The sequence below is a fragment of the Mustelus asterias genome, chromosome 6, assembly GCF_964213995.1.
Source record: "Mustelus asterias chromosome 6, sMusAst1.hap1.1, whole genome shotgun sequence".
Lineage (NCBI taxonomy): Eukaryota > Metazoa > Chordata > Chondrichthyes > Carcharhiniformes > Triakidae > Mustelus > Mustelus asterias.
The window spans coordinates 108821288-108846489 of NC_135806.1; the positions used below are offsets into that span (position 1 = coordinate 108821288).

At 42.6% G+C, this 25202-nt stretch overlaps 1 protein-coding gene across 2 annotated transcripts in view; it reads left to right on the forward strand.

Annotated features, from left to right (window-relative positions):
• Positions 1-25202, forward strand: part of fcho2 (FCH and mu domain containing endocytic adaptor 2) — a 182868-nt gene that overhangs the window by 87403 nt on the left and 70263 nt on the right. For both annotated transcript variants that reach the window (XM_078214895.1, XM_078214896.1), the window contains exons 9-12: positions 6741-6785; positions 7982-8054; positions 9611-9635; positions 23676-23733. In XM_078214895.1, the coding sequence (XP_078071021.1) occupies positions 6741-6785; positions 7982-8054; positions 9611-9635; positions 23676-23733 (201 nt within the window). The remainder of the gene's footprint in view (positions 1-6740; positions 6786-7981; positions 8055-9610; positions 9636-23675; positions 23734-25202) is intronic.

The following is a 25202-nucleotide window of genomic DNA, read 5'->3' on the forward strand; positions in this document are numbered from 1 at the left end:
GCTGGAGAGTGCTGCCTTTTTCGGAAAGGCTCACTGAACCTCAAAGCAATCAGGCAATGGTGAGTCTTCCCCTGGAATCAAGACCCTGGAGGAAGGAAGTCTTGTCTACCAAAATGTTGGCAGTTCTTTTGCTCAGCAGCACGGAGTGGCACAGTGCTTAGCATTGCTGCCTCACAATGCCAGGGACCTGGGTTCGATTCCAGCCTTGAATGACCATCAGTGTGGAGTTTGCACGCTCTTCCTTTGTCTGCGTGGATTTCCTCCGGGTCCTCTGGTTTCCTCCTACAATAAGAAGTCTCACAACACCAGGTTAAAGTCCAACAGGTTTATTTGGTAGCAAATACCATAAGCTTTCGGAGCGCTGCTCCTTCGTCAGATGGAGTGGAAATCTGCTCTCAAACAGTGCAAACAGAAAGAATCAAGTTGCAGAATACTGATTAGAATGTGAATCCTACAGCCAGCCAGGTCTTAAATGTACAGACAATGTGGGTGGAGGGAACATTAAACACAGGTTAAAGAGATGTGTATTGTCTCCAGACAGAACAGCTCGTGAAATTCTGCAAGTCCAGGAGGCAAGCTGTGGGGGTTACTGATAATGTGACATAAATCCAACATCCCGGTTTAGGCATCTCCACATCATTCCTCCCACAATACAAAGATGTGCAGGTTAAGTGGATTGGCCATGGTAAATTGCCCCTTAGTGTCCCAAGATGTATAGGTTAGGAGGATTAGCTAGGTAAATACGTGGTGTTATGGGGATAGGGCCTGGGTAAGATGCTCTGTTGGATAGTCGGTGCAGACTTGATGAGCAGAATGGCCTCCTTCTGCACTGTAGGGATTCTATGATTTTATGACTGAGAAGGCTGTGACTGTTGCTGGGTAATAAGTAATGTGGAGTGGGTTTTTTTTGTGATGTGGGTTGAGAGGGACGCAAAGGGGTGGCAGAAAGGGCAAGGGGTAGCTCCGTGTGGGAACCCCCCTCGCACAAATCTCCCCACAAATCTCTTGCAGCACATGACAAGGTGCGATGTAATTTTAACTGCCGTGCACATCACGTGGTGACTGGCCCACCCGCCACTATATTAATACCAGGTTGACCATCAGCTTTCCTGCCCAGAACTTAATTCTGGCAGAGCCAGGCTTCCAGTATGCCACCGTCCTGCCTATTAAATGCCCTTCCCACCTTCAAGCCACCATTGAAAGTAGAAGATTCCGCTTCACATCTCTGCCACAGTTGACTTCAAATTTGTTGCATTGCTTTTAAATTTCTAATGGCTAAAAAGAGCAAATGATGCCTCTACAGATCTGTACTATCATGCCAAATTTCACCATGCTTCTGGTTGACTAAGCTGTGTGTTCTCTGTATATGTTTGAATATGTATGCAATGCTCTGCATTTCAGCTTTCACACCTTTGTTCAGTTGGATCTGATACTGCTTTGGCTGCCTCAGTATAACACACCAATAATTTACTAACGTGTCAAATTTGTTATCTAACTAATGGGAATTAATGAATATGTTGTACTTGGAAAGATAGCTCGGAAACTTTTTTTTTGGAGCGTGAGATTTGTATTTCAGTATAGAACACTATACTAGATATAGAACTATATATAGAACTACTATACTAGAACTCTAACACTAGATATGACATTACACCCTAAACCCGGTGAAGGTGCTTACTTAAGTAGTAGATGTGAAGGTTGGTAAAATGTGGAAATTAAGATATATGAATCATAGTCAGCAAGTTAATTTATGATCCTGTATTTATAGATCTTGATCTGCATTTTGTCACATTTGTTTGCTTCTCTTTCAGAAAATGTAATTCCTATTTTCCCCTGGTGAAAAGTGAAAAATACAATGTATCGTTGATAACATAAGATAGTGGGCAGTGCAGTGGGGTGATTTCCACCTTTTGGAAATATTTATTTCTCTTCAATATTGAAATATCCATAACCGTATTCTGATCGAATGCTTGTATGTTTCAAAAAAAATAGCGAGTTTCTGTCTAACGTTCTTTAATCTTTGGTTACATATATCATTTTATACATCATTATTTCTAATTTGTTTTTTTTCCCTATAGTAGCATAAATAATTTATATAGCCCTCTGGTTCCAATATAAAAAAATGTTGTCTTTTTAATAATATATGTGCATATTGGTCTCCAGCCATTGAAGTATGTCTTAAAAAAACTGATTTCTGTTTTTGAAAAAAAGCATGAAAGGCATCAGACACCGAAATTAGAAATTGCTTGGATGTGTTTTATGTATACAAAAAATGACCTTTGTGTGCAAGCTCAACATCTAAGTACCAACGGTTACCATTTGTTTTGACAGCAGAATTAATTGAGGCTAAAACATTTCAAATTCTTCTTGTACCAAGCTGTTCATTAGGGATTGCACTCTGGCTTCAGTGCTGTCAGAAAAATAACATGTTTTGGCATGATTAAATAGCAGACTGATGGTTGGTTCAGTGCTTTTAAGAGAGAGGTTGAATAAACTTTCTACTGCGGAAACAATTCAGAAGTGACGTGCTGCAAGGGGGGGTCAGAATGTGCACTCATATCCAGCTGAGTTGTCAACTGGCTCGAAGCCAGGCACGCAAAGGCTTTGTCGCTTCAAGCAACATTTGAAGCATATGCAATTTAAAAACTGCCCTTTCATGCGTGATTTCATGGCTCACAAACATATCTCGTTATAAAAATCGGTCTGTTGTCTATGTTTCTGATCAAACTTGTTTTTAGAATTGGCAATATTTTTTGTGTTACTTGTTCCCACGTTGCAGCAAATGTTGCAGTTTGAGGCAGTTTCAGTATAAACTGCTCCAAACGATTTGAAGCGAAGATTGAACTAATAAGAACATTTATAGTTAAAATAATTTCTGGCATATTTTCACTAAGATCTTCATTTTATAGTCAGATGTTTTTCATTCCCCATCCACCCCCAAAATATAGGATTGCCCAATTGATGTGTGTAGCCCTGCACTCAAATATTGCTGATTCGAGTTTTAAATCAGCAAGATTTATTCTTAAATTGTTCCTTAATATCAGAAGATGCTGCTGCTCAGACAACAAAAATTGCAATATAGCTTCATAACATAGGTGCTACAGTGCATTATATTTGAAAACATTCTATTTAAAAATGAGAGTTTTTTAACCCTCTACCAGGACTGTATTCTTTAACCACAATACTTCAGGGACGGTAGCACAGTGGTTAGCACTGCTGCTTCACAGCTCCAGGGACCTGGGTTCGATTCCTGGCTTGGGTCACTGTCTGTGTGGAGTTTGCACATTCTCCTTGTGTCTGCATGGGTTTCCTCCGGGTGCTCCGGTTTCCTCCCACCGTCCAAAGATGTGCAGGTTAGGTTGATGGGCCATGCTAAAAATTGCCCCTTCGAGTCCTGAGATGTCTAGGTTAGAGGGATTAGTGGGTGGGATATGGGGATAGGGCCTGGGTGGGATTGTAGTCGGTGCAGACTCGATGGGCCGAAGGGCCTCTTTCTGCACTGTAGGGTATCTATCTATCTATCTATCTACAATTCAACGAGTTCTGTTCCTACCTGATACTATTTTTCAGATAGGTACACAGCACTTCACAGAGTCATGGACTGGTTAAAAGGATGCCAATCAGCCAGGTGTGTCTGTGCTAGCTGTTTGAAGGAACATTTCAATTAAAGTTTAAGGTTTATTTATTAGTATCACGAGTATGCTTACATGAACACTGCAATAAAGTTGCTGTAAAATCCCCTAGTCACTACACTCCGGCGCCTGTTCGGGTACACTGAGGGAGAATTTAGCATGGCCAATGCACCTAACCAGCACATCTTTGGACTGTGGGAGAAAACCAGAGCACCCGGAGGAAACCCATGCAAACATGGGAGAACGTGCAGACTCCACACGGACAGTGACCCAAGCCGGGAATCGAACCTGGGTCCCTGCCACTGTGAAGCAGCAGTGCTACCCTAGTTCACCTGATACCATTCCCCCATGTTTTCCATGTAACCCTTTATTTTTTTTCTCATTGGTAATGCTCCAATTCCACTTTGGAAGTCTCAATCAACCGTCCCTCCGCTATATTCTCAGGCAATGCATTCCAGATCCTAACAACGCACTGCATGAAAAAGCTTTTCCTCATGTCCCCATTGCTTCTTTTGCCAATTACCTTAAATCTGCATCCTCTGCTTCTCGATCCTTACATCAGTGGGAACAGTTTCTCCTTATTTACTCTGTTCAGATCCTTCATGATTTTGACCTCTCTATCAAAATTCCTCCTATCCTTTTGTTCTCCAAGGAGAACAGTCCCAACTTCTTCAATCTTTCTCCTTAAGTTCCACACCCTTGGAACCATTTTCATAAATCTTTTCTCCATCCCCTCTAATGTCTTCACATTCCTCCTAATGTGTTGTGCCCAGGACTGGATGCAATGCTCCAGTTGAGGCCAGACGTGTTTTATATTTGCCCCAATTTATTCTGGGGAATCTACTGGAGGCTAATGAAACAAACAGAATGATGACTTTTAAAGTTAAAAATTGCATTTTAAGTTACTTAAAATTTGAACGAAACAAATAATTTAAATTCCAGCAGCTTCCTTAATAAATTGGCTTTTATTTCAAAGGGAATGAGGTATAAAAATAGGGATGTCTTGCTAAAACTATATAAGGCATTAGTTAGACCACACCTGAAATACTATGAACCTTATCTAAGGAAAGATATACTGGCATTGGAGGCAGTCCAGAGAAGGTTCATTAGATTGATCCCAGTTATGGAGTGATTTTCTTGAGAGGTTGAGCCTGGAGTTCAGAAGATCAAGAGACCATCTTATTGAGACATAAGGATTCTCAGAGGGCTTGACAGGGTAGATGCTGAGATGTTGTTTCCCCTTGTAGGAGGGTCTAGGACTAGAGGACATAATCTCAGAGTAAGGGGTCGCCCATTTAAAATGGAGATGAGAAGGAATTTCTTCTCTCAGAAGGTAGTGAATCTGTGGAATTCTTTACAACAGAGGTCTGTAGAGACTGATCATTAAATATGTTGAAGGTTGAGACAGACATTTTTAATCAGTAAGGGAATCAAGGGTTATGGGAATAAGGTGGGAAAGTGGAGTTGAACATTATGACAACGTTCTATTTGCCTTCCCTATTATCTGTTAAACTTGCATGTTAGCTTTTTGTGATTTATGCACAAGGACCCCCAAATCCCTCTGTGCTTTCTTCTGTCTTTCTCCATTTAAATAATATTCAGCTTCTTTATTTTTCCTATCAACTGGACTAATAATCCAGAGGCCAAAGCTAATGATCTGGGGCCTTGGATTGAAAAATATGAAAATCTAGCCTCAGTATTGGTAACGATGAAACTATTGTAAATTGTTGTTAAAAACCCATCGAGTTCACTAATGTCCTTTAGCGAAGTAAATCTGCCGTCCTTACCTGGTCTGCCTACATGTGACTCCAGACCCACAACAATGTGGTTGACTCTTAACTGCCCTCTGAAATGATGTGGCACGCTGCACAGTTCAAGGGCAATTCGGGATGGGCAGCATAAGCTGGCCTTGCCGGCACGTCCATATCCCATGAAAGAATAAAAAATATATAGGACGGCATGGTGACACAGTGGTTAGCACTGCTGTCTCACAGTGCCAGGGACCCAGGTTCAATTCCGGCCTCAGGTCACTGTGTGTGTGAAGTTTGCACTTTCTCCCTGTGTCTGTATGGGTTTCCTCCGGGTGCTCCGGTTTCCTCCCACGGTCCAAAGATGTGTGGATTAGGTTGATTTGCTATGCTAAATTGCCCCTTAGTGTCAGGGGGAATTAGCAGGGTAAATGTGTGGGGTTACGGGAATAGGGCCTGAGTGGGATTGTGGTCGTTACAGACCCGATGGGCCGAATGGCGGCCTTCTGTACTGTAGGGATTCTATTTTATGATATCCAATTAGATGTAAAGACAAATTATTTTTTATATTTTGATATTTTTAGTGCCACACTCAGTTAAACTTCCTGCTGAAAGTACAAATCTGGTTGATTTTTACCCTCCTTGCCAACTGCCTCCTGCCTGTTTGTGGGTTCAGGTAATTGCCCTCTTCCCCAGAACACCAATGACTGCGGGACCTTCTGGCTTCTGCCCTAAAATAACAGCCTTATTGCCCTTAAAATCTAACGTGGACATGAATTTGAAGAAGTTGGGACTGTTCTCCTTGGAGAACAGAAGAATGAGGAGTTTTGATCGAGGGGTCAAAACCATGAAGGGTCTGAACAGAGTAGATAAGGAGAAACTGTTCCGATTGATGTAAGGCACATACCTTTTTAGGACCTCCACTGTCTTACTGTCTGTCCTTATTCAGTCTTCTGTTTTGAGAGAAACTAAGTGAAAGAATCCGTGACCTACTGCTCTGGGCACTTAAATGGGTTGCTGCCTAGTGTGACAGAAGTTACCATTGCATTACTCCCACTTGGAAAGGAATGGATTTGAACGTTTGCTGTGGCAGAAATTAGCAAGACCAGCTGTCGTTAGTCTTGCTTTATTTTCTGTTATGCACCCAGGGAATGCTCTCTGGAAACAAACCAGAGGAAGTTCAGCGATATAATTTCACAAAGGATTATATAACCTCTGTTTGAAAACATCAATAAAACTTACAAGCATTTAACGTTTCATTTAAAAACTAATAAATATTTTGACTGTTGAACTGACATAACTGTGGTGAATTCTGAAGGAAACTTAATTTGAAACATGATTATTTGTTTTCTTGTTTTAGGATCTGTTGAATTTGAAGAATGTAATGTAGCCAATGCTCTAGAAGGTAAATTTGTTGCTTTTAGTAAATGTATTAACTTGTCATGTTGCTTGTGATGGATTGTAAGATATGGTGTTTCTCAGGTTGACTTTCAAATTCCTGACATTCCTCTCACTCTCATCACAACCAGCAATTTCCTTCTCAACCCCTAACATAATATGATTTCACTTCCCTCATTTCTAGTCTTTCTATAACTGATTCTTTCCCAGCATCCAGCACACAACATATCTAATCGCCACTCTTTTAATTTTGTTCTCCCAGAGGCTCATTCTCTGTGCCTGTCCTGCTTAAAATCTTTAACCCTCCCCAGTCAATGGAAAAAGCAAACCAGGAACAAAGGGGAGAGGAAATGATGACAGAGGGACTGTTCAGTGGCAAGAGGCCAGGGTGAAGGATAGTCTTGGCTTCCCAGGAGGTCTCTCTCAGTCTTATTCTTACTCTCCCTTTTCTTTTCTACCATCTTGCATCTACCATCCTTCGTCTTCTCCTTCCTATTTAATTAGGCACTTTCTCCTTCTTACCACTTACAATTGGAGAGTTACCCTCTCTCCCCTCCTCCTCCTCCTCGTACACTTGATCCTTTTCTGTGCCTTTTCCCTCTGCTATCTTGCCTGCCCACCCCCATCAATTCCTTCCCTCTCTTGCTCCCCACTGCTTCATATCTCTGCTTTCCCTTCCATTTGTCATGTGTTTACTCTCTCCTTCCTCATTCTCTCTTGTTCTTCATTCCTTTCCTACTTCCTCCTCAGAGAATCAAGCAAGAAGACAATTAACATTGGCATGGTTTTAGCAATAATAGCAATATAGGAAATGGACACATTCAGAACACAGCATAAGGCAGACAAGATAAGATTGGGATAGAGAGCAACTTTAAATTGCAGTTTTCCTTTGTAATTTGGAGAAAACATATTCATTAATTGTTCAGCATTAATTACTGTGCAAATTCGGACTGGAATTCTCCGGTCTCGCATGCCCTGCTACCGCTGCTAGCGAGAACAGAGAATTTGTCACTCTGCCAAATCTCCATTTACTGCAGCGGGACTGGAGAATCCCAACTGTGGGCGGGGTCAGAAAATTCCAGCCACGGTCTCTGAAGCAAAACTTCATTTTTAGGACACCAAGGAAGGGTATTTCTTGCTACAAGATTGGATCTGTTATTTTACTTAATAGTGTTGATTTGTTAACCAATGTTTGTGATGCAGGGGTGAAAAAGACGAGAAGAAAAGCTTTTGGAATTCCAGGGCGGATAAAGAAAGAAAAAGATACTGATTCAATGTGAGTTTTTAATTTAATGGTACAATCAAATGCTCAGAAGACATACCATCTTTTAATGTTCTTGAAGTTCTATAGCAGTTAAAATTGTCACCATTTTCAATGATTGTGCAATTATTCATTGCATTTTAAACGAGTTTATTTTAGCTGAAAGCCATGCATTCTGTGACATTTTTGTTCTCCAGTACTTTAAATTTCAACAAAAGAAATGTTTCTGGAAGTTTGTCAGTAGTAGTGTTAAGAGTGGTTTTTATATTCCTGTAGTGCCCTGCAATTTCTACCAACTCCTGGCATGATGGGTCTTGCATAACCAATGACAGCAAGTAAAGATAAACTTGCTAAGCTAACTTGGGAAAAACCTTTCTTTTAAACTTGGGCCTCCTTGATCCACCGACCGACCAGCTGTAGCAAATCTATAAATAATTTTTATTGGTTGGCGTTGGCTTTATGAGATGTGTGATGGAAGGCAGTGATTCTAGCATGGCAGTTGAGCTGTTTAAATATGGCTCGAGTGACTTGAGAACAATTCCCAATTACAAGTGCCATTCAACTTTGTCTTCTAAAGAAGTGAGTGCCCACTGTGGAAGGGAGAAAATAGGAAAATATCCACCAGAATTGGAAGTTCTTGCTCTCAGCTGTTCCTCCTGCCAGCAGTCTTAAGATTTTTAAAACCCAAGTTTGGCATCACTCCATTGTTTCTTTGTGATTTATTCAATCTTCTATTTTAGTCTTTTGATCTTTGGTGATGTCCAGCACTGTAAACCTTGACTCTAGTTTTCCAAATTAAGAGTCAGCATCTCAAAATTGGAAAATATTATAAAACCAAAATATTGCAGATGCTGGAGATCTGAAATAAAAGCAAAGAGTGCTGGAAAAGCTCAGCAGATCTGGCAGGTTCTGTGGAGAGTTCCGAAAAAGAGTCATATTGGACTCGAAACATTAACTCTGTTCCTCTCTCCACAGATGCTGCCAGACCTGCTGAGTTTTTCTTATGGAAAATATTATGTTTATCATTTTCTGTATTTGATTTTGAAACAAATTGTGTTGCTGTGGTAGTTGTCTAATGTTGCATATGCTTAGTAGACTTACCATTGTTCAGTCAGCTCTGCTGTACTTGGCATACACTGCTAACAAACAATAGAATAGGATGGTATCTGGAAGTGAACTTAAAGCAATAATTCCATCTTAGAATTGATGATTTTTCACTTATGATTTTATGCAATCACAGATAATTGAGTGCTTGACCAAAAATTCACATCATACTCTTCTTATTAGGCTGTAGCTTTTGTCACACATGTTCAATTTAAGTGTTTTATTTGTTCTATTGTCTTTCTCAGAGTATATTAATTACCATAACATCTATGGCTTTCGGTCCAACCTTCTCTTAAAATATATTTGGATAACTATTTTATGTATATACAAGTGTTTTACAATATTACAGATAGGGAATATACCTTCTAAAAACAAAGCAAGTGATTCCAATTGGCTTTTTATTTATGTATTTATGATTCAAATATTTTCAACAACTACATTTTGTTTTTATTTTATTCCTTCTACAGGGAATCTCCAGATGCTGATTCTGTTGTAAGTAAATCAAGCAAAGACACAAATCTAATTATGAACAGTTTGGTGATAGAATCAGTCTCATTCTTCTGGGTACTATACCACTTTGATAAATTGCTGCATATAAAATACAGGAAAAGAGTCATCCATCTGTAATGTCTGAGTTCAACTCATGAGAACAATTCGTAAATAAATAATCAGGTAATACATCTGATGAATGTCTCAGTAAATTGATCAACCGAGCAGACATAGAGATTTGCATATAAATGACCAATGGTTAGAAGTTTTAATTGCTGTGTCATTTTCAAGCAGTAACTTTTTTGTGCTGGGTGTATTTGTTTCAAAGAAATAAGCCTTTTGCTAGCTAAGTGTTACCTTCCAGTTTTCAAACATAAGTCTATTAACTGCTAGCGCAGAAAACATTTACATAATAGAACATAGAAAAGCTACAGCACAAACAGGTCCTTTGGCCCACAAGTTGCGCCGAACATGTCCCTACCTACTAGGCTTACCTATAACCCTCTATCTTACTAACGTCCATGAACTTATCCAAAAGTCCCTTAAAAGACCCTATCGAATCCGCCTCCACCACCACTACCGGCAGCCGATTCCACGCACCCACCACCCTCTGAGTGAAAAACCTACCCCTAACATCTCCTCTGTACCTACTCCCCAGCACCCTAAACCTGTGACCTCTTGTGGCAACCATTCCAGCCCCGGGTAAAGGCCTCTGAGAATCCACTCTATCAATACCTCTCAACATCTTATACACTTCTATCTGGTCACCTCTCATCCTTCGCCTCTCCAAGGAGAAAAGACCGAGCTCTCTCAACCTATCCTAATCCTAATCCAGGCAACATCCTTGAAAATCTCTTCTGCACCCTTTCTATGGCTTCCACATCCTTTCTGTAATGAGGCGACCAGAACTGGGCACAGTACTCCAGGTGGGGTCTGACCAGGGTCCTATACAGCTGCAGCATTATCTCCCGATTTCTAAACTCAATTCCTCTATTGATGAAGGCCAGTATTCCATACGCCCTCTTAATTACAGCCTCTACCTGCGACGCTGCTTTGAGTGACCTATGAACCCAGACCCCAAGATCCTTCTGATCTTCCACACTGCCAAGCGTCTTACCCTTAATATTATATTCTTTCATCCTATTCGACCTGCCAAAATGAACCACCACACACTTATCTGGATTGAAGTCCATCTGCCACTCCTCCGCCCAGTCTTGCATCTTATCTATGTCTCGTTGCAACTGCTGACATCCCTCTACACTATCCACAACCCCACCAACCTTTGTGTCATCAGAAAACTTGCCAACCCATCCTTCCACTTCCTCATCCAGGTCATTTATAAAAATCACAAAGAGCAAGGGTCCCAGAACAGATCCCTGGGGCACTCCACTGGTGACCGACCTCCATGCTGAAAAAGACCCATCTACAAGCACTCTTTGCCTTCTGTGGGCAAGCCAGTTGTGAATCCACAAAGCAATGCCCCCTTGTATCCCATGCCCCTTCACTTTCTCCACAAGCCTCGGGTGGCACTTGAATCCCAGGGGGACCAATGTCCTGGCGGGAAGGTTGGCTAAGGCTACTGGGGAGAGTTTGAACTAGATAGGTTGGGGGGAGGGGATCGTGACGAGGTGACTGGAAGTGAGCTCGCAAACAGAGAAGGGTTATAGACAGTGCATGAGGGACGATAGACGGGGGATAGAGAAGGGGAGAGCTCAGACCAAAGGATTGAGATGTGTTTACTTTAATGCCAGGAGTATAGTGAATAAAGGGGATGAGCTCAGAGCGTGGATCGATGCCTGAAAGTGTGATGTGGTGGCCATTACGGAGACTTGGATGTCTCAGGGCAGGACTGGATACTCCAGGTGCCAGGATTCAGATGTTTCAGGAAGGACAGGGAGGGAGGCAAGAGAGGGGGTGGAGTGGCACTGCTGATCAGGGATAGTGTCACAGCTGTAGAGAAGGTGTATGCTGTGGAGAGATTGTCCACAGAGACTCTGTGGGTGGAAGTTCGGAGTGGGAAGTGGTCGATCACTTTGCTGGGAGTTTTCTATAGGCCGCCCAATAGTAACAGGGAGGTGGAGGAGCAGATAGGGAAACAGATCCTGGAGAGATGCAATAATAGCAGAGTTGTTGTGATGGGAGACTTTAATTTCCCAAACATAGATTGGAATATCCTTAGGGTAAGGGGATTGGATGGGGAGGAGTTCATTAGGTGTGTTCAGGAGGGTTTCCTGACACAGCATGTGGACAACCCTACAAGAGGAGAGGCTGTACTTGATCTGATACTGACCAATGAACCTGGACAGGTGTCAGATCTCTCAGTGGGAGAGCATCTTAGGGATAGCGATCATACCTCTATCTCCTTTATGCTTGCATTGGAAAAAGAGAGGAAAGCGTTTATATGGAGTAAGGGGAAATATGAAGACATAAGGCAGCAAATTGGAGGAGAAAATTGGAAGGAGGTATTCTCAGGGAAATGTACTGAAGAGAGGTGGCGGCTTGTCAAGGAATGTCTGTCTAGAGATCTACAGGACAGCGTTCCGAGCAGACAGGGAGGTGTTGGTAGGTTAAAGGAACCGTGGTGCACGAAAGCTGTGCGGGACCTAGTCGAGAAGAAAAGGAAAGCGTACAAAAGGTTCAGAGAGCTTGGCGAAGATAGGGATCTAGATGAGTATACGGCTTGTAGGAAGGGACTAAAGAAGGAAATTAGGAGAGCCAGAAGGGGTCACGAGAAGGCCTTGGCAGGTAGGACTAAGGAAAACCCTAAGGCGTTCTATAAATATGTGAAGAGTAAAAGGATGAGACGTGAAGGAATAGGGTCTATAAAAGCTGAAGGCGGGAAAGTCTGTACAGAACCAGTAGAAATGGCAGAGGTGCTTAATGAGTATTTTGCCTCGGTTTTCACAGAGGAGAAGGACCTGGGTGGATGTACTGCGGGCTTGCAGTGGACTGAAAAGATTGAGTATGTGGACTTTAACAAAGAGGTTGTGCTGGAATCTTTGAATGGCATCACGATAGATGAGTCGCCGGGTCCAGATGGGATGTACCCCAGGTTACTGTGGGAGGCAAGGGAAGAGATTGCAGAGCCTCTAGCGATGATCTTTGAGTCGTCGATGGAGATGGGAGAGGGTGCCGGAGGTTTGGAGGATTGCGGATGTGGTTCCTATTTTCAAGAAGGGGAATAGGAATAGCCCAGGAAATTACCGACCAGTGAGTCTAACCTCAGTAGTTGGTAAGCTGATGGAGAAGATCCTGAGGGACAGGATATATGAGCATTTAGAGAGGTTTAGTATGCTCAATACTCAGCGTGGCTTTGTCAAAGGCAGACCGTGCCTTACGAGCCTGGTGGAGTTCTTCGAAAATGTGACTAAACACATTGACGAAGGGAAAGTGGTAGATGTGGTTTATATGGATTTTAGCAAGGCGTTCGATAAGGTCCCCCATGCAAGGCTTCTAGAAAAAGTGAGAGGGCATGGGATCCAAGGCTGCTGCCCGGTGGATCCAGAACTGGCTTGCCCAAAGGAGGCAGAGAGTGGGTATAGATGGGTCTTTTTCTAAATGGAGGTCGGTCACCAGTGGTGTGCCCCAGGGATCTGTTCTGGGACCCTTGCTGTTTGTCATTTTTCATAAATGACCTGGATGAGGAAGTGGAGGGATGGGTTGGTAACTTTGCCGACGACACGAAGGTTGGTGGGGTTGTGGATAGTCTGGAGGGATGTCAGAAGTTACAGAGGGACATAGATAGGATGCAAGACTGGGCGGAGAAGTGGCAGATGGACTTCAACCCAGATAAATACGCAGTGGTCCATTTTGGCAGGTCAAATGGGATGAAGGAGTACAATATAAAGGGAAAGACTCTTCGTACTGTCGAGGATCAGAAGGCCTTGGGGTCCGGGTCCATAGGACTCTAAAATCAGCCCCGCAGGTGGAGGAGGTGGTTAAGAAGGCGTATGATGTGCTGGCCTTTATCAATCGAGGGATTGAGTTTCGGAGTCCGGGGATAATGATGCAGTTATATAAGATCCTCGTCAGACCCCACTTGGAGTACTGTGCTCAGTTCTGGTTGCCTCATTACAGGAAGGATGTGGAAAAGATTGAAAGGGTGCAGAGGAGATTTACAAGGATGTTGCCTGGATTGAGTGGCATGCCTTATGAGGATAGGCTGAGGGAGCTCGGTCTTTTCTCCTTGGAGAGACGTAGGATGAGAGGAGGCCTAATAGAGGTATATAAGATGTTGAGAGGCATAGATCGGGTGGACTCTCAGAGGCTTTTTCCCAGGGTGGAAATGTCTGCTACGAGAGGACACAGGTTTAAGGTGCTGGGGGGTAGGTACAGGAGAAATGTTAGGGGGAAGTTTTTCACAGAGGGTGGTGGGCGAGTGGAATCGGCTGCTGTCAGTGGTGGTGGAGGCAAACTCAATAGGGTCTTTTAAGAGACTCCTGGATGAGTACATGAGACTTAATAGGATGGAGGGTTATAGGTAGGCCTAGAAGGTAGGGATATGTTCGGCACAACTTGTGGGGCCGAAGGGCCTCTTTTGTGCTGTAGTTTTTCTATGTCTCTATGATTAGCATTCCAATCATTATTCTGTAAATTGAGTTTGTGTCTCTGTATGCCCTGTTTGTGTCTCTGTATGCCCTGTTTGTGAGCACTTCTCCCACTCCACCTGACGAAGGGGCAGTGCTCTGAAAGCTAGTGGCAATTACTACCAAATATACCTGTTGGACTTTAACCTGGTGTTGTTAGACTTCTTCCTATAAAAATAACTCAGAAAGCTCCACCTGGTATAGCAACTTAACTGACTGAAGGGGATTTAAGAAAAATGATCCATGTGAGCCAAGGAAGTTACGGTAACAGGTATCTGTGCTTGGAAGGCCCTGATTGATCTTTAGGACTTCCATAGAACCATAGAAAATTACAGCTCAGAAACTGGCCTTTTGGCCCTTCTTGTCTGTGCCGAACCATTTTATGCCTAGTCCCACTGACCTGCACTTGGACCATATCCCTCCACACCCCTCTCATCCATGAACCCGTCCAAGTTTTTCTTAAATGTTAAAAGTGACCCCGCATTTACCACTTTATCCGGCAGCTCATTCCACACTCCCACCACTCTCTGCGTGAAGAAGCCCCCCCTAATATTCCCTTTAAACTTTTCTCCTTTCACCCTTAACCCATGCCCTCTCGTTTTTTTCTCCCCTAGCCTCAGCGGAAAAAGCCTGCTTGCATTCACTCTATCTATACCCATCAAAATCTTATACACCTCTATCAAATCTCCCCTCAATCTTCTACGCTCCAGGGAATAAAGTCCCAACCTATTCAATCTCTCTCTGTAACTCAGCTTCTCAAGTCCCGGCAACATCCTTGTGAACCTTCTCTGCACTCTTTCAATCTTATTTACATCCTTCCTGTAACTAGGTGACCAAAACTGTACACAATACTCCAAATTCGGCCTCACCAATGCCTTATATAACCTTACCATAACACTCCAACTTTTATACTCGATACTCCGATTTATAAAGGCCAATGTACCAAAGGCACTCTTTACGACCCTATCCACCTGTGACGTCACTTTTAGGGAATTCTGTACCTGTATTCCCAGATCCCTCTGTTCAACTGCACTCTTCAGAGTCCTACCATTTACCCTGTACGTTCTTCTTTGGTTTGTCCTTCCAAAGTGCAATATCTCACACTTGTCCGCATTAAATTCCATTTGCCATTTTTCAGCCCATTTTTCTAGTTGGTCCAAATCCCTCTGCAAGCTTTGAAAACCTTCCTCACTGTCCACTACACCTCCAATCTTTGTATCATCAGCAAACTTGCTGATCCAATTGACCACATTATCATCCAGATCATTGATATAGATGACAAACAACAATGGACCCAACACCGATCCCTGCGGCACACCACTAGTCACAGGCCTCCACTCAGAGAAGCAATCCTCCACAACCACTCTCTGGCTTCTTCCATTGAGCCAGTGTCTTATCCAATTTACTACCTCCCCATGTATACCTAGCGACTGAACCTTCCTAACTAACCTCCCATGAGGGACCTTGTCAAAGGCCTTGCTGAGATCCAGGTAGACAACATCCACCGCCTTCCCTTCATCCACTTTCCTGGTAACCTCCTCGAAAAACTCTAATAGATTGGTCAAACATGACCTACCACGCACAAAGCCATGTTGACTCTCCCTAATAAGTCCCTGTCTATCCAAATATTTGTAGATCCTATCCCTTATCACACCTTCCAATAACTTGCCCACCACCGACGTCAAACATACTGGCCGATAATTTCCCGGATTTCTTTTGGAACCTTTTTTAAACAACGGAACAACATGAGCCACCCTCCAATCATCCGGCACCTCCCCCGTGAATACTGACATTTCAAATATGTCTGCCAGGGCCCCTGCAAGTTCAACACTAGCTTCCCTCAAGGTCCGTGGGAATACCCTGTCCGGTCCTGGGGATTTATCCACTCTGATTTGCCTCAAGACAGCGAGCACCTCCTCCCCTTTAATCTGTAAAGGTTCCATGACCTCCCTACCACTTTGCCCTATTTCCGTAGACTCCATGCCCGTTTCCTCAGTAAATACGGATGCAAAAAAACCATTTAGTATCTCCCCCATCTCTTTTGGTTCCATACACAGTCTACCACTCTGGTCTTCAAGAGGACCAATTTTATCCCTCACTATCCTTTTGCTCCTAACATACCTATAGAAGCTCTTTGGATTTTCCTTCACTCTGTCTGCCAAAGCAACCTCATGTCTTTTAGCCCTCCTGATTTCCCTCTTAAGTAGCTTCTTGCACTTTTTATACTCCTCGAGCATCTGATCTGTTCCTTGCTGCCTGTACATTTCATACAACTCTCTCTTCCTCTTAATCAGTGTTACAATCTCCCTCGAGAACCAAGGTTCCAGTTGTTCTTTAGTTAAAATTAGTTCAGATTTGTATGAGTTGCTTCAATCTTTCACCAATAATGTTAGACAAGTGGAAAGCATTCTAAATTAAAGTGTTCATCAGAAGAACATGTGAACATTTTAAAAGTTATTTTTATGACTGTTTTAATATTACCCAGTGAAAACATTAATACAATCTAACATTTTATTTAAAGGGATTGGGTTATGCATTGACAATCATGGCTCTTTCACTCCTGAAACTCAGCACTCTGAATTCAAATCCGATCCAGAGTAATGGGGTGAAGAAATCAGGGGTGCAGTTCACCCACTGCACTCTTAAGTGGTTCCGTGATGGGGAAAACCAGAATGTTTCCAGCTGTCTAGTGGGACTCTTCTGCCATAAGCATTTAAAAATATTTGTGGTGCAAAAACTGGTCGGCCAGCCTGGCTTTACAGAGATCGGGGCATCCTTTTTAAGGGGTGCCCCGATCTCAGTGTTGAGACAGACGTCCCTCCCCCCACAAAGACATGGCGACCCCCACTGGCAAGGGGAGCACCCCAATTCCTCAGCGCAGAGAGGAAGCCTTGTCCCTACCACTGAAAGAATGGGTCCCCACCCTCCACCCACACTATGCAAGCCTGATGGTGGCCCGACACTCCTCCCAGCCAGAGGCCTCATCTCCCATCCCACAGGAGAGACACTCTGAGATGGGGTCCCCTCAGGCCTCAGCCCTCCCTGGCATCCTGACCTGATACCATGGACTCTGAGGGGGTGCAGGAAGGTGAACGCTGTGCCCATGTGCCCCTTTGCGCTGCTAGGCTGCAAAGGGAGTATCCCCAAAGGTGGTCTAGTGGTTGCAATTGTCCTTGATGCCCTGGAAAAAATGTTGTTCACTCTCAGGATGTTGATTTCAATGAGGAGTTCCCCTTTTACTATTGAAAGGGTTTGAAGGGCTATGGTGAACAGGCAGTAAAGTGGATTTGAGGCTGAGATGAGATCAGCCATGATCGGATTAAATGGCGGAGCAAGCTCGGGGGGCTTTTTATGATTCATATGAAAGAATACCATCTGGTATCTGACTCCTTTGAAGGGCTTTGATTGACAGGTTGGATCACTTACCCACTAGACAGGAGCTTTGTTTGTTTTTCTTTCCCTTCACAGTTGAATGCATCTCAAGAGGAAATGAAACCTCATGACTGGTGAGTAATTGATCCAACCCGTCAATCAAAGGCAGAATGTTTATAAACATTGCCTTAAGACCAAAGATAGCATTTGAAATGCATTCAACCCTGAAGGGAGAAAAACAAAGTTCCTGGCCAGTGGGCAAGTGATCCCCAACCTGTCAATCAAAGCATTTCAAACGAGCCAGACACCAGATACTACTCTTTCAATATTAAAAGGGGGAACTCCCCAGTGAAACGCAATCCCTGTTGTCAATCAAAGAACTTCAAAGAGGTTTCAGAGCAGCTGGGAATTAAATGAGAAAGCAAGGGGATCTCCTTGGAAAAACTGACATATCTTTTCTATAAGAACACTTTGAAGAGGTAATTTAACGCCTAGAACTTGAGATTAACCAGGGCCAATCCCTAATGTGGAATGGAGTGCTGTAGTGATTTTGAAGGCTTCCAGGTGTCCATGGGGCATGTATATCAAAGTGACCAGGGCACTTCAAAAATTTTAAAGGACAGAGACAACAGTGAATATCTTTACCAGAATGGTGTCTGAAATCACCATCCTGAGAATGAACACCACTTTTTCGAGGGCAACAAGGACAAGTGCAGCCACTAGACCACCATCCTGGGGAAGAACTCCAAGGTGAACCCCTTCCCCTCAGCCTGAGCCCTCCCCAACCTCCATGCCATGTCCCTTGAGGGCCCTCCACCCACCACCCCCAACTCACTCCTGCAACCTGCCAGAGGGACACAGGGATACAGTTGGAGGTTACAGTTTACTTCTTGACCCCCTCGGATTCCACAGCGCCGGGTTCACGCTTCTGTGGACCAGGCATATTCAGTGCTTGCAGGACTTTCGGCTTGGTTGGATGAGAAATCTGGGAGCCCATTGAATCTGGCTTCAAGCTCGCTAATTACATTTAAATTAATTTAAATGACCTGCGATCAAGTTCACATCCGCTATGGGTAAGAACCTGATTTCTACAGCAGCAGTGGGCGGGAGGCAGAGAATTGACATGGGATCAGTGCCTAGTGGGAATCCCGATTTGGCCCTCTCGCCCAATTCAACGCGTCATCGGGATTCATAAGAACATAAGAACTAGGAGCAGGAGTAGGCCATCTGGCCCCTCGAGCCTGCTCCGCCATTCAATAAGATCATGGCTGATCTTTTCGTGGACTCAGCGCCACTTACCCGCCCGTCACCATAACTCTTAATTCCTTTACTGTTCAAAAATTTATCTATCCTTGCCTTAAAAACATTCAATGAGGTAGCCTCAACTGCTTCACTGGGCAGGGAATTCCACATATTCACAACCCTTTGTGTGAAGAAGTTCCTCCTCAACTCAGTCCTAAATCTGCTTCCCCTTATTGAGGCTATGCCCTAGTTCTAGTTTCACCTGCCAGTGGAAACAACTTCCCTGCTATTCCTAGTTGGGGTGAATGGACCCAGAGAACCCTGGCCCAGACATCTTCCGTCCGTTTCCTATCTGCTGATTATAACAGTCTTAAATAATTTAAATCACATCCCAAAGTAGCCCTTGTTTGACAGTTTTATTCATAGACCGCAGCATTGCTGAGACGAGAAATTGAAAAATATCTCACAATATACGATAAATAGGTGGAATCTTTCTTGGTTTGGGCGGAGGCATATTACTCGAACAGAGTAGAGGGTGCTCTACTCTGCATTTAATTGGTATCATTGATTTGGGACTGATAGATGCTGTCAATAGATGAACAACTTGGAGGTAAATTGAATTATTGAAACGGGAAAGAAAAAAGAACTACACAACGCCCATAACCATTTGCCAAGCAAGTTGATGGTGGCCAAAACTGTTTGGAGATCAGACATCCAAGTCTCCTTATAGTAATCAGAGCAGTTTTGAGAAATGCTGCTATTGTGTCTACAGCTTGCAGAACTAAGATTATTACCCAAATATTACATGCTTTATGGCAGAAGATTGTTTGTGTAACATAATCCTAATTATCTGTCTAGGTTCCACCTGCCATTATATGCACTATTATGTTCTTATGATAATGGTATTTTATTCAAGAAGTGCTTCTGGAGATCAAAGGCTGAATTGCAGAGTAACTTGCATCAAAAGTTACCCTTTTATTCAGAGGTCTCTGCTAATATGGTTTGCCACCATTTTCCTAACATTTATGTTATGCTCAGATTTTTTTTAAATTGCGCAACACAAGTGATTTATCCACAAATTAGGACGACATGAAGAAAAACTTCTTGGGTGTTTAAAACAAGCTGAATCAGAAAGTAAAACGTGGCTGTAAATAGAGTTATATTTGATTTCAAGAGGTCATGGCATCACAGGAATCAGTGCTGATGCTTTTCCTAATTACAGTATATTTAAATGATATGGAGTTGGGAGACAGAAGCAAAATTTGTAGATTATGTCTCATTGGGAGAGGTTTCAAACTGTATTGAAGTGTTAAACCAAATATAAAGTGATCTGGATAGATCAGGAAGCTGGACTAATGAATCGCTGAAGTTACATTTAATGTGGCCCAATTTAAGTTGATGAGACTCGGAAAGACCAGTGAGTGTTAAATAGCAATAGACTATAGGACACAACATCAGAGAAGAAAATGGGGATACTCAGCTTCACACCTCTGTGAGGCAGTTTTCTGCTTTAAAGGCACTATTTAAATGGAAATTTATAATGCCGTTGCTGTTGTAATATTGTTGGACAGATGGATTGTTCACCAAAACTAACAATGACATTTGTGGCAGCAGTAAAGAAAGATAATGGGATCTTGGGATGTCTAGCACAAAATCCATGAGGAGCTAAATTTGTATAAGGCACTAACTGGTACAGCCATACCTTCGGATACAATTCTTGCTACTATCCCATTGCATTTACATCCGATATTGGAGATGCAAGTGGAAAAGGGCAAACAAACTTATACGCATATTAAGGCACTGAACTATGAGCTCAGGAGGCTAAAGGGGATTGATTACTTGGAGGGGTTTTCCAAGTATTTAAAGAAATAGGTAAATTGAACATAGATAATATAATCTAGATTTCCAGAATACTACAACTGGGGCAAAGGTTTAGGTTTCCTATTTTACACATAGATGATGAACATGTGGAATAGACAAGGAGGGACTGGGGCAAATTGTTTGTAAAACTTTGAAGAAGAGTTGGATAAGTACTTGAGTGATTGTGCAATTGAGAATTAGTTTTTAGGACAGTACAGAACAATTACAAGTTGTGTCAGATCCTCTACTCTCTCTCATGATTTCGCTCATTGACATTCCGTCTTGCAGAACGTTCATATGATGACACGTATCAGGATTTGCATAAGCTTCCTAAATATCAGTTGTATCCCATTCAGGAGAGGTCAGAGACAGTGAGTTTTATATATAACCTACGAATGAGAATTTTTATTCCTCTCTATATATTTGCCAACAATAAAATTAAAAGGGAATGGGATTCAGCAGAGAGCTGTTTTGAAGAACTGGCCCAAGAGTGCCCATTACTGCTAGTCTGCAGTAATATTCATGCTTTATTTTTGAGATTTCTCAAAAACTAATCCATGCACTTTATCTTCTGTGTCCTCATAGTAGTGGATATGGAGCTTATAGTATAGCTCTAGATTTTGACCTAGAGGTCCAGCCTGTCATTGAAGGTGAGAGGGTAGGTTGAGAAAGTGGTTAAAAAGGCTATAGGGATCCAGGGTTTTAGCAAAAGACAGGGAGTGGCACTTGTGAATTGCTCCTTCAGAGAGTCAGCACAGATATGATGGACTGAATAGCCACTTGTGATATAACCACTATGACTCTACAGATACCTTTCTAATACAGTGAATGGTTAGGATCCGGCATGCACCACCCAAGAATTTGTTGACAGATTCAATTGTTGCTTTCAAAAAGGGAATTGGGTAATTATCAGAAGACAGTAAATTTGCAGGACTACACAGAAAGGTACAGGTAGGAGTTTGGGATGAGCAAAATTGCTTTTTCAGAGGGCTGGCAAGGGCAAGAGGTCCAAATGGTGATATATTTTTGAGTCAGTGTTTGACCTAGAGCGGTGGTGCTCCCACTGGCCTGCTGCCCTTGTTCTTTGGCCTGCAGGTGTTGAAAAAGTCTTGATGAGTTGCTGCAGTCCATTTTGTAAATGGCATGCGCTGCAGGGCCAGGGTGCCTGTAGTAGAAGGAGTAATTGTCTAAGATGATGGATGGATGAGGTCAGCCAAGCAGGCTTCATTGTCCTGGATGTTGTTGAGCTTCTTGAGCTGCAGTTATCCAGACAAGTATGGAGTATTTTGTTACATTGTTTACTTTTGTATTGTAGATGGTGGAAAACCTTTGGGAAGTTAGGTGGTGCAATACTGCAGAATTCTCTGCCTTTGACCTGCTCTTGTAGTCAGAGGATTTATGTGACTAGTCCAGTTAAATTTATGGTCAGTGATGAGCCTCAGGATGTTGATGGTGTGGAATTTAGTGGTGGTAATACTAATTAAATTGATGTGGTTTAGTGGTGGTAAATTCAAGTGGATATGGGTGAAACTGTGGGCTGACAGATCCCTGGGTCCTGATGGACTTCATCCTCGGGTCTTCAAAGAAGTGATTAGAGAGAGAGTTGGTTTTAATTTTTTTAAATCCCCAGATTCGGAAAAGGTTCCAGTAGATTGGAAAATAGCAAACGTAACTTTTTCATTTCAAAGGGGAGGGAGACAGAAAACAGGAATCTTGATTTGGTTGAAACATGTAAAAGGCTGAGGGACCTTGCAGTATGGATGTGGAGAGGATGTTTCCTCTTGTGGGAAAATTTGGGCCTAGGGTCACCGTTTAAAAGTAAGGCATCACCCATTTAAGACAGAGATGAGGAGAATTTTTTTTCTCTCAGGGATGAGTCTTTGGAACTCTGTACCTCTTAAATGGCAGTGGAGGCAGAGTCTTTGAATATTTTTAAGACAGAGATAGATAGATTCTTGATAAACAAGGTGGTGAAAGGTTATTGGGAGGGTAGGCGGGAAATTAGAGTTGAGGTTGCAATCAGTTCAGCCATGATCTTATTGAATGGCGCTGCAAGCTTAAGGGGCCAAGTGGCCTACTCGTGCTCCTAATTCATATGTTAGTTCATATGGGGTTTTTTTCTGTCAGAAAGGTCCATTTAATGCTGCTGACCATGGAAAATCTTTCTTTTTTCATAGGTTTGTTGCTCAAACTACCTTATTTTTAAATCTATAAAGGAAGAAGATAATTTCATAGAAATCATAGAAACCCTACAGTACAGAAAGAGGCCATTCGGCCCATCGAGTCTGCACTGACCACAATCCCACCCAGGTCCTACCCCCATATCCCTACATATTTTACCCACTAATCCCTCTAATCTACGCAGCCCAGGACACTAAGGGGCAATTTTAGCATGGCCAATCAACCTAACCCGCACATCTTTGGACTGTGGGAGGAAACCGGAGCACCCGGAGGAAACCCACTCAGACACGAGGAGAATGTGCAAACTCCACACAGACAGTGACCCAAGCCGGGAATCGAACCCAGGTCCCTGGAGCTGTGAAGCAGCAGTGCTACACTGTGCTACCGTGCCGCCCCTAATTTGCACATTAGTTTTATGGCACAGCACAACATCTTCAACAGTTTAACTGATACTGCATGTCCGTGTGGGTTTTCTCCGGGTGCCCCGGTTTCCTCCCACAGTCAGAAAAACGTGCAGGTTAGGTGCATTGACCATGCTAAATTCTCCCTCAGTGTACCCGAACAGGTGCCGGAGTGTGGCGACTGGGAGATTTTCACAGCAACTTTCATTGCAGTGTTAATGCAAGCCTAATTGTAACTAATAAATAAACTTTACTTTTACATTTAGTTTTAGTTTATGTTTACAGCTGGAAATACATTTATTGATCGATGTTAATCACAGTAAGTAGCAGAGTCCTTATATACAAAAATATGGTTCTCATTGTAAGCATTTAACAACTATGTCTTTCTCTTTCCCCAATAGAACATCCCAGAGGTGGATGAAGAAGGTTACTGTATCAAGCCAGAAGTGAATCAAATTAATATCCTTAACTTGAACCATCCATTGTTAAACTTATCTTCATTTTGTTAATATTTGAATAGAAATTAAACAGATTGTTACAGGGATATAACCACTATGATTCTACAAATACCTTTCTAATACAGTGAATGGTTAGGATTCGGCATGCACCACCCAAGAATATGTTGGCATCCAGATTGATATCCAGATTACAGACAAACAACTCTGACAAACTGTTATCACCAGAGCAAAAACAGAAAAAGCAGGAGAAACTCAGCAGGTCTGACCGCATCTGTGGAGAGAGAATAGAGTCAACGTTTCGAGTCTGGATGACCCTTCGTTAGAGCTGATGAAGGGTCATCCAGACTCGTAACGTTGGCTCTATAAAGACCTGCTGAGTTTATCCACCTTTTTCTGTTTTTGTTTCATATTCCAGCATCTGCAGTATTTTGCTTTCATCTTAGTGTTATCACAGGAGGAAAGTTACAGGAAATATGTGCTTGATATCTCACTAGTATTTAAAAATGTTGAAACTTTAATAATTTGGAATACAACTCTTGGAGGGAGGGGTATGGACTACACTAACATCCCACATTAGAACATTGCACTAATAAAACAGAAAATGCTGGATAAACGCAACCGTTCTGGTAGTATCTGTAGAGAGAAACAGTTAATGTTTTGAGTCCATGAGACACTGCTACAGGACTGTTCTTTAGCCAGCATTTTCTGTTTTTATTTCAGATCTCCAGCATCTGCAGTATTTTGATTTTATTTTAGTACATTGTACCATAGTGAAGTACCGAGGGATGTGCAAAAGATGCTTTATCCTTCTGTCCTTTAAACAATTAGGCCTAGATTTTCGCTGTGAAAGCGAGCCGCTCTAAGCCCTGCCCCTGAACATGGCACTTCCCATTTGCACAGTGGGTGGGAATGAGGGTGATTTGCATTTGGTACATGCATGGCTCACGGAGGCAGCTGGTCATTTTAAATCATCAGCTGCCTCCACTAAAGTCAGGTTTTTGTAGTCCGGGAATGTGTAACATGAGTAGGCCTAGTAAGAGCAATGTGAACTTTCATAGGGTTTGGATAGGGTCCTGGGACACCTTTGGGGGAGCTTGGTGCCCTTTGGACAAAGTCAAATGCTCTTTGGAACTGTTAAAATCATAAATGTACATAAAAATACATAAAATCATTGTCAAGATCATTAGAACTGTCAACAGATGTGTCCAAAATTACTGTCAAGAAGACCTATTCTTAAGGGGATGTGTCAAAGGGAGCTGTCAAGACATTTAGAAATCCTGCCCCTTAAATATTTGGGAAAAAAATGTTATGGCGTGTTAAAAAACATTCATTGCTTGCTATTTCACATAATCTATTGACATAAACCTGAGGGCTTTCATGACTGGATTACTGCTGTATGAATGCCATTTCACAGTTTGGCAGTTACTTTTAAGTGAGATTCTGACTCTCAGTTTGTTGTTATAAGGGATT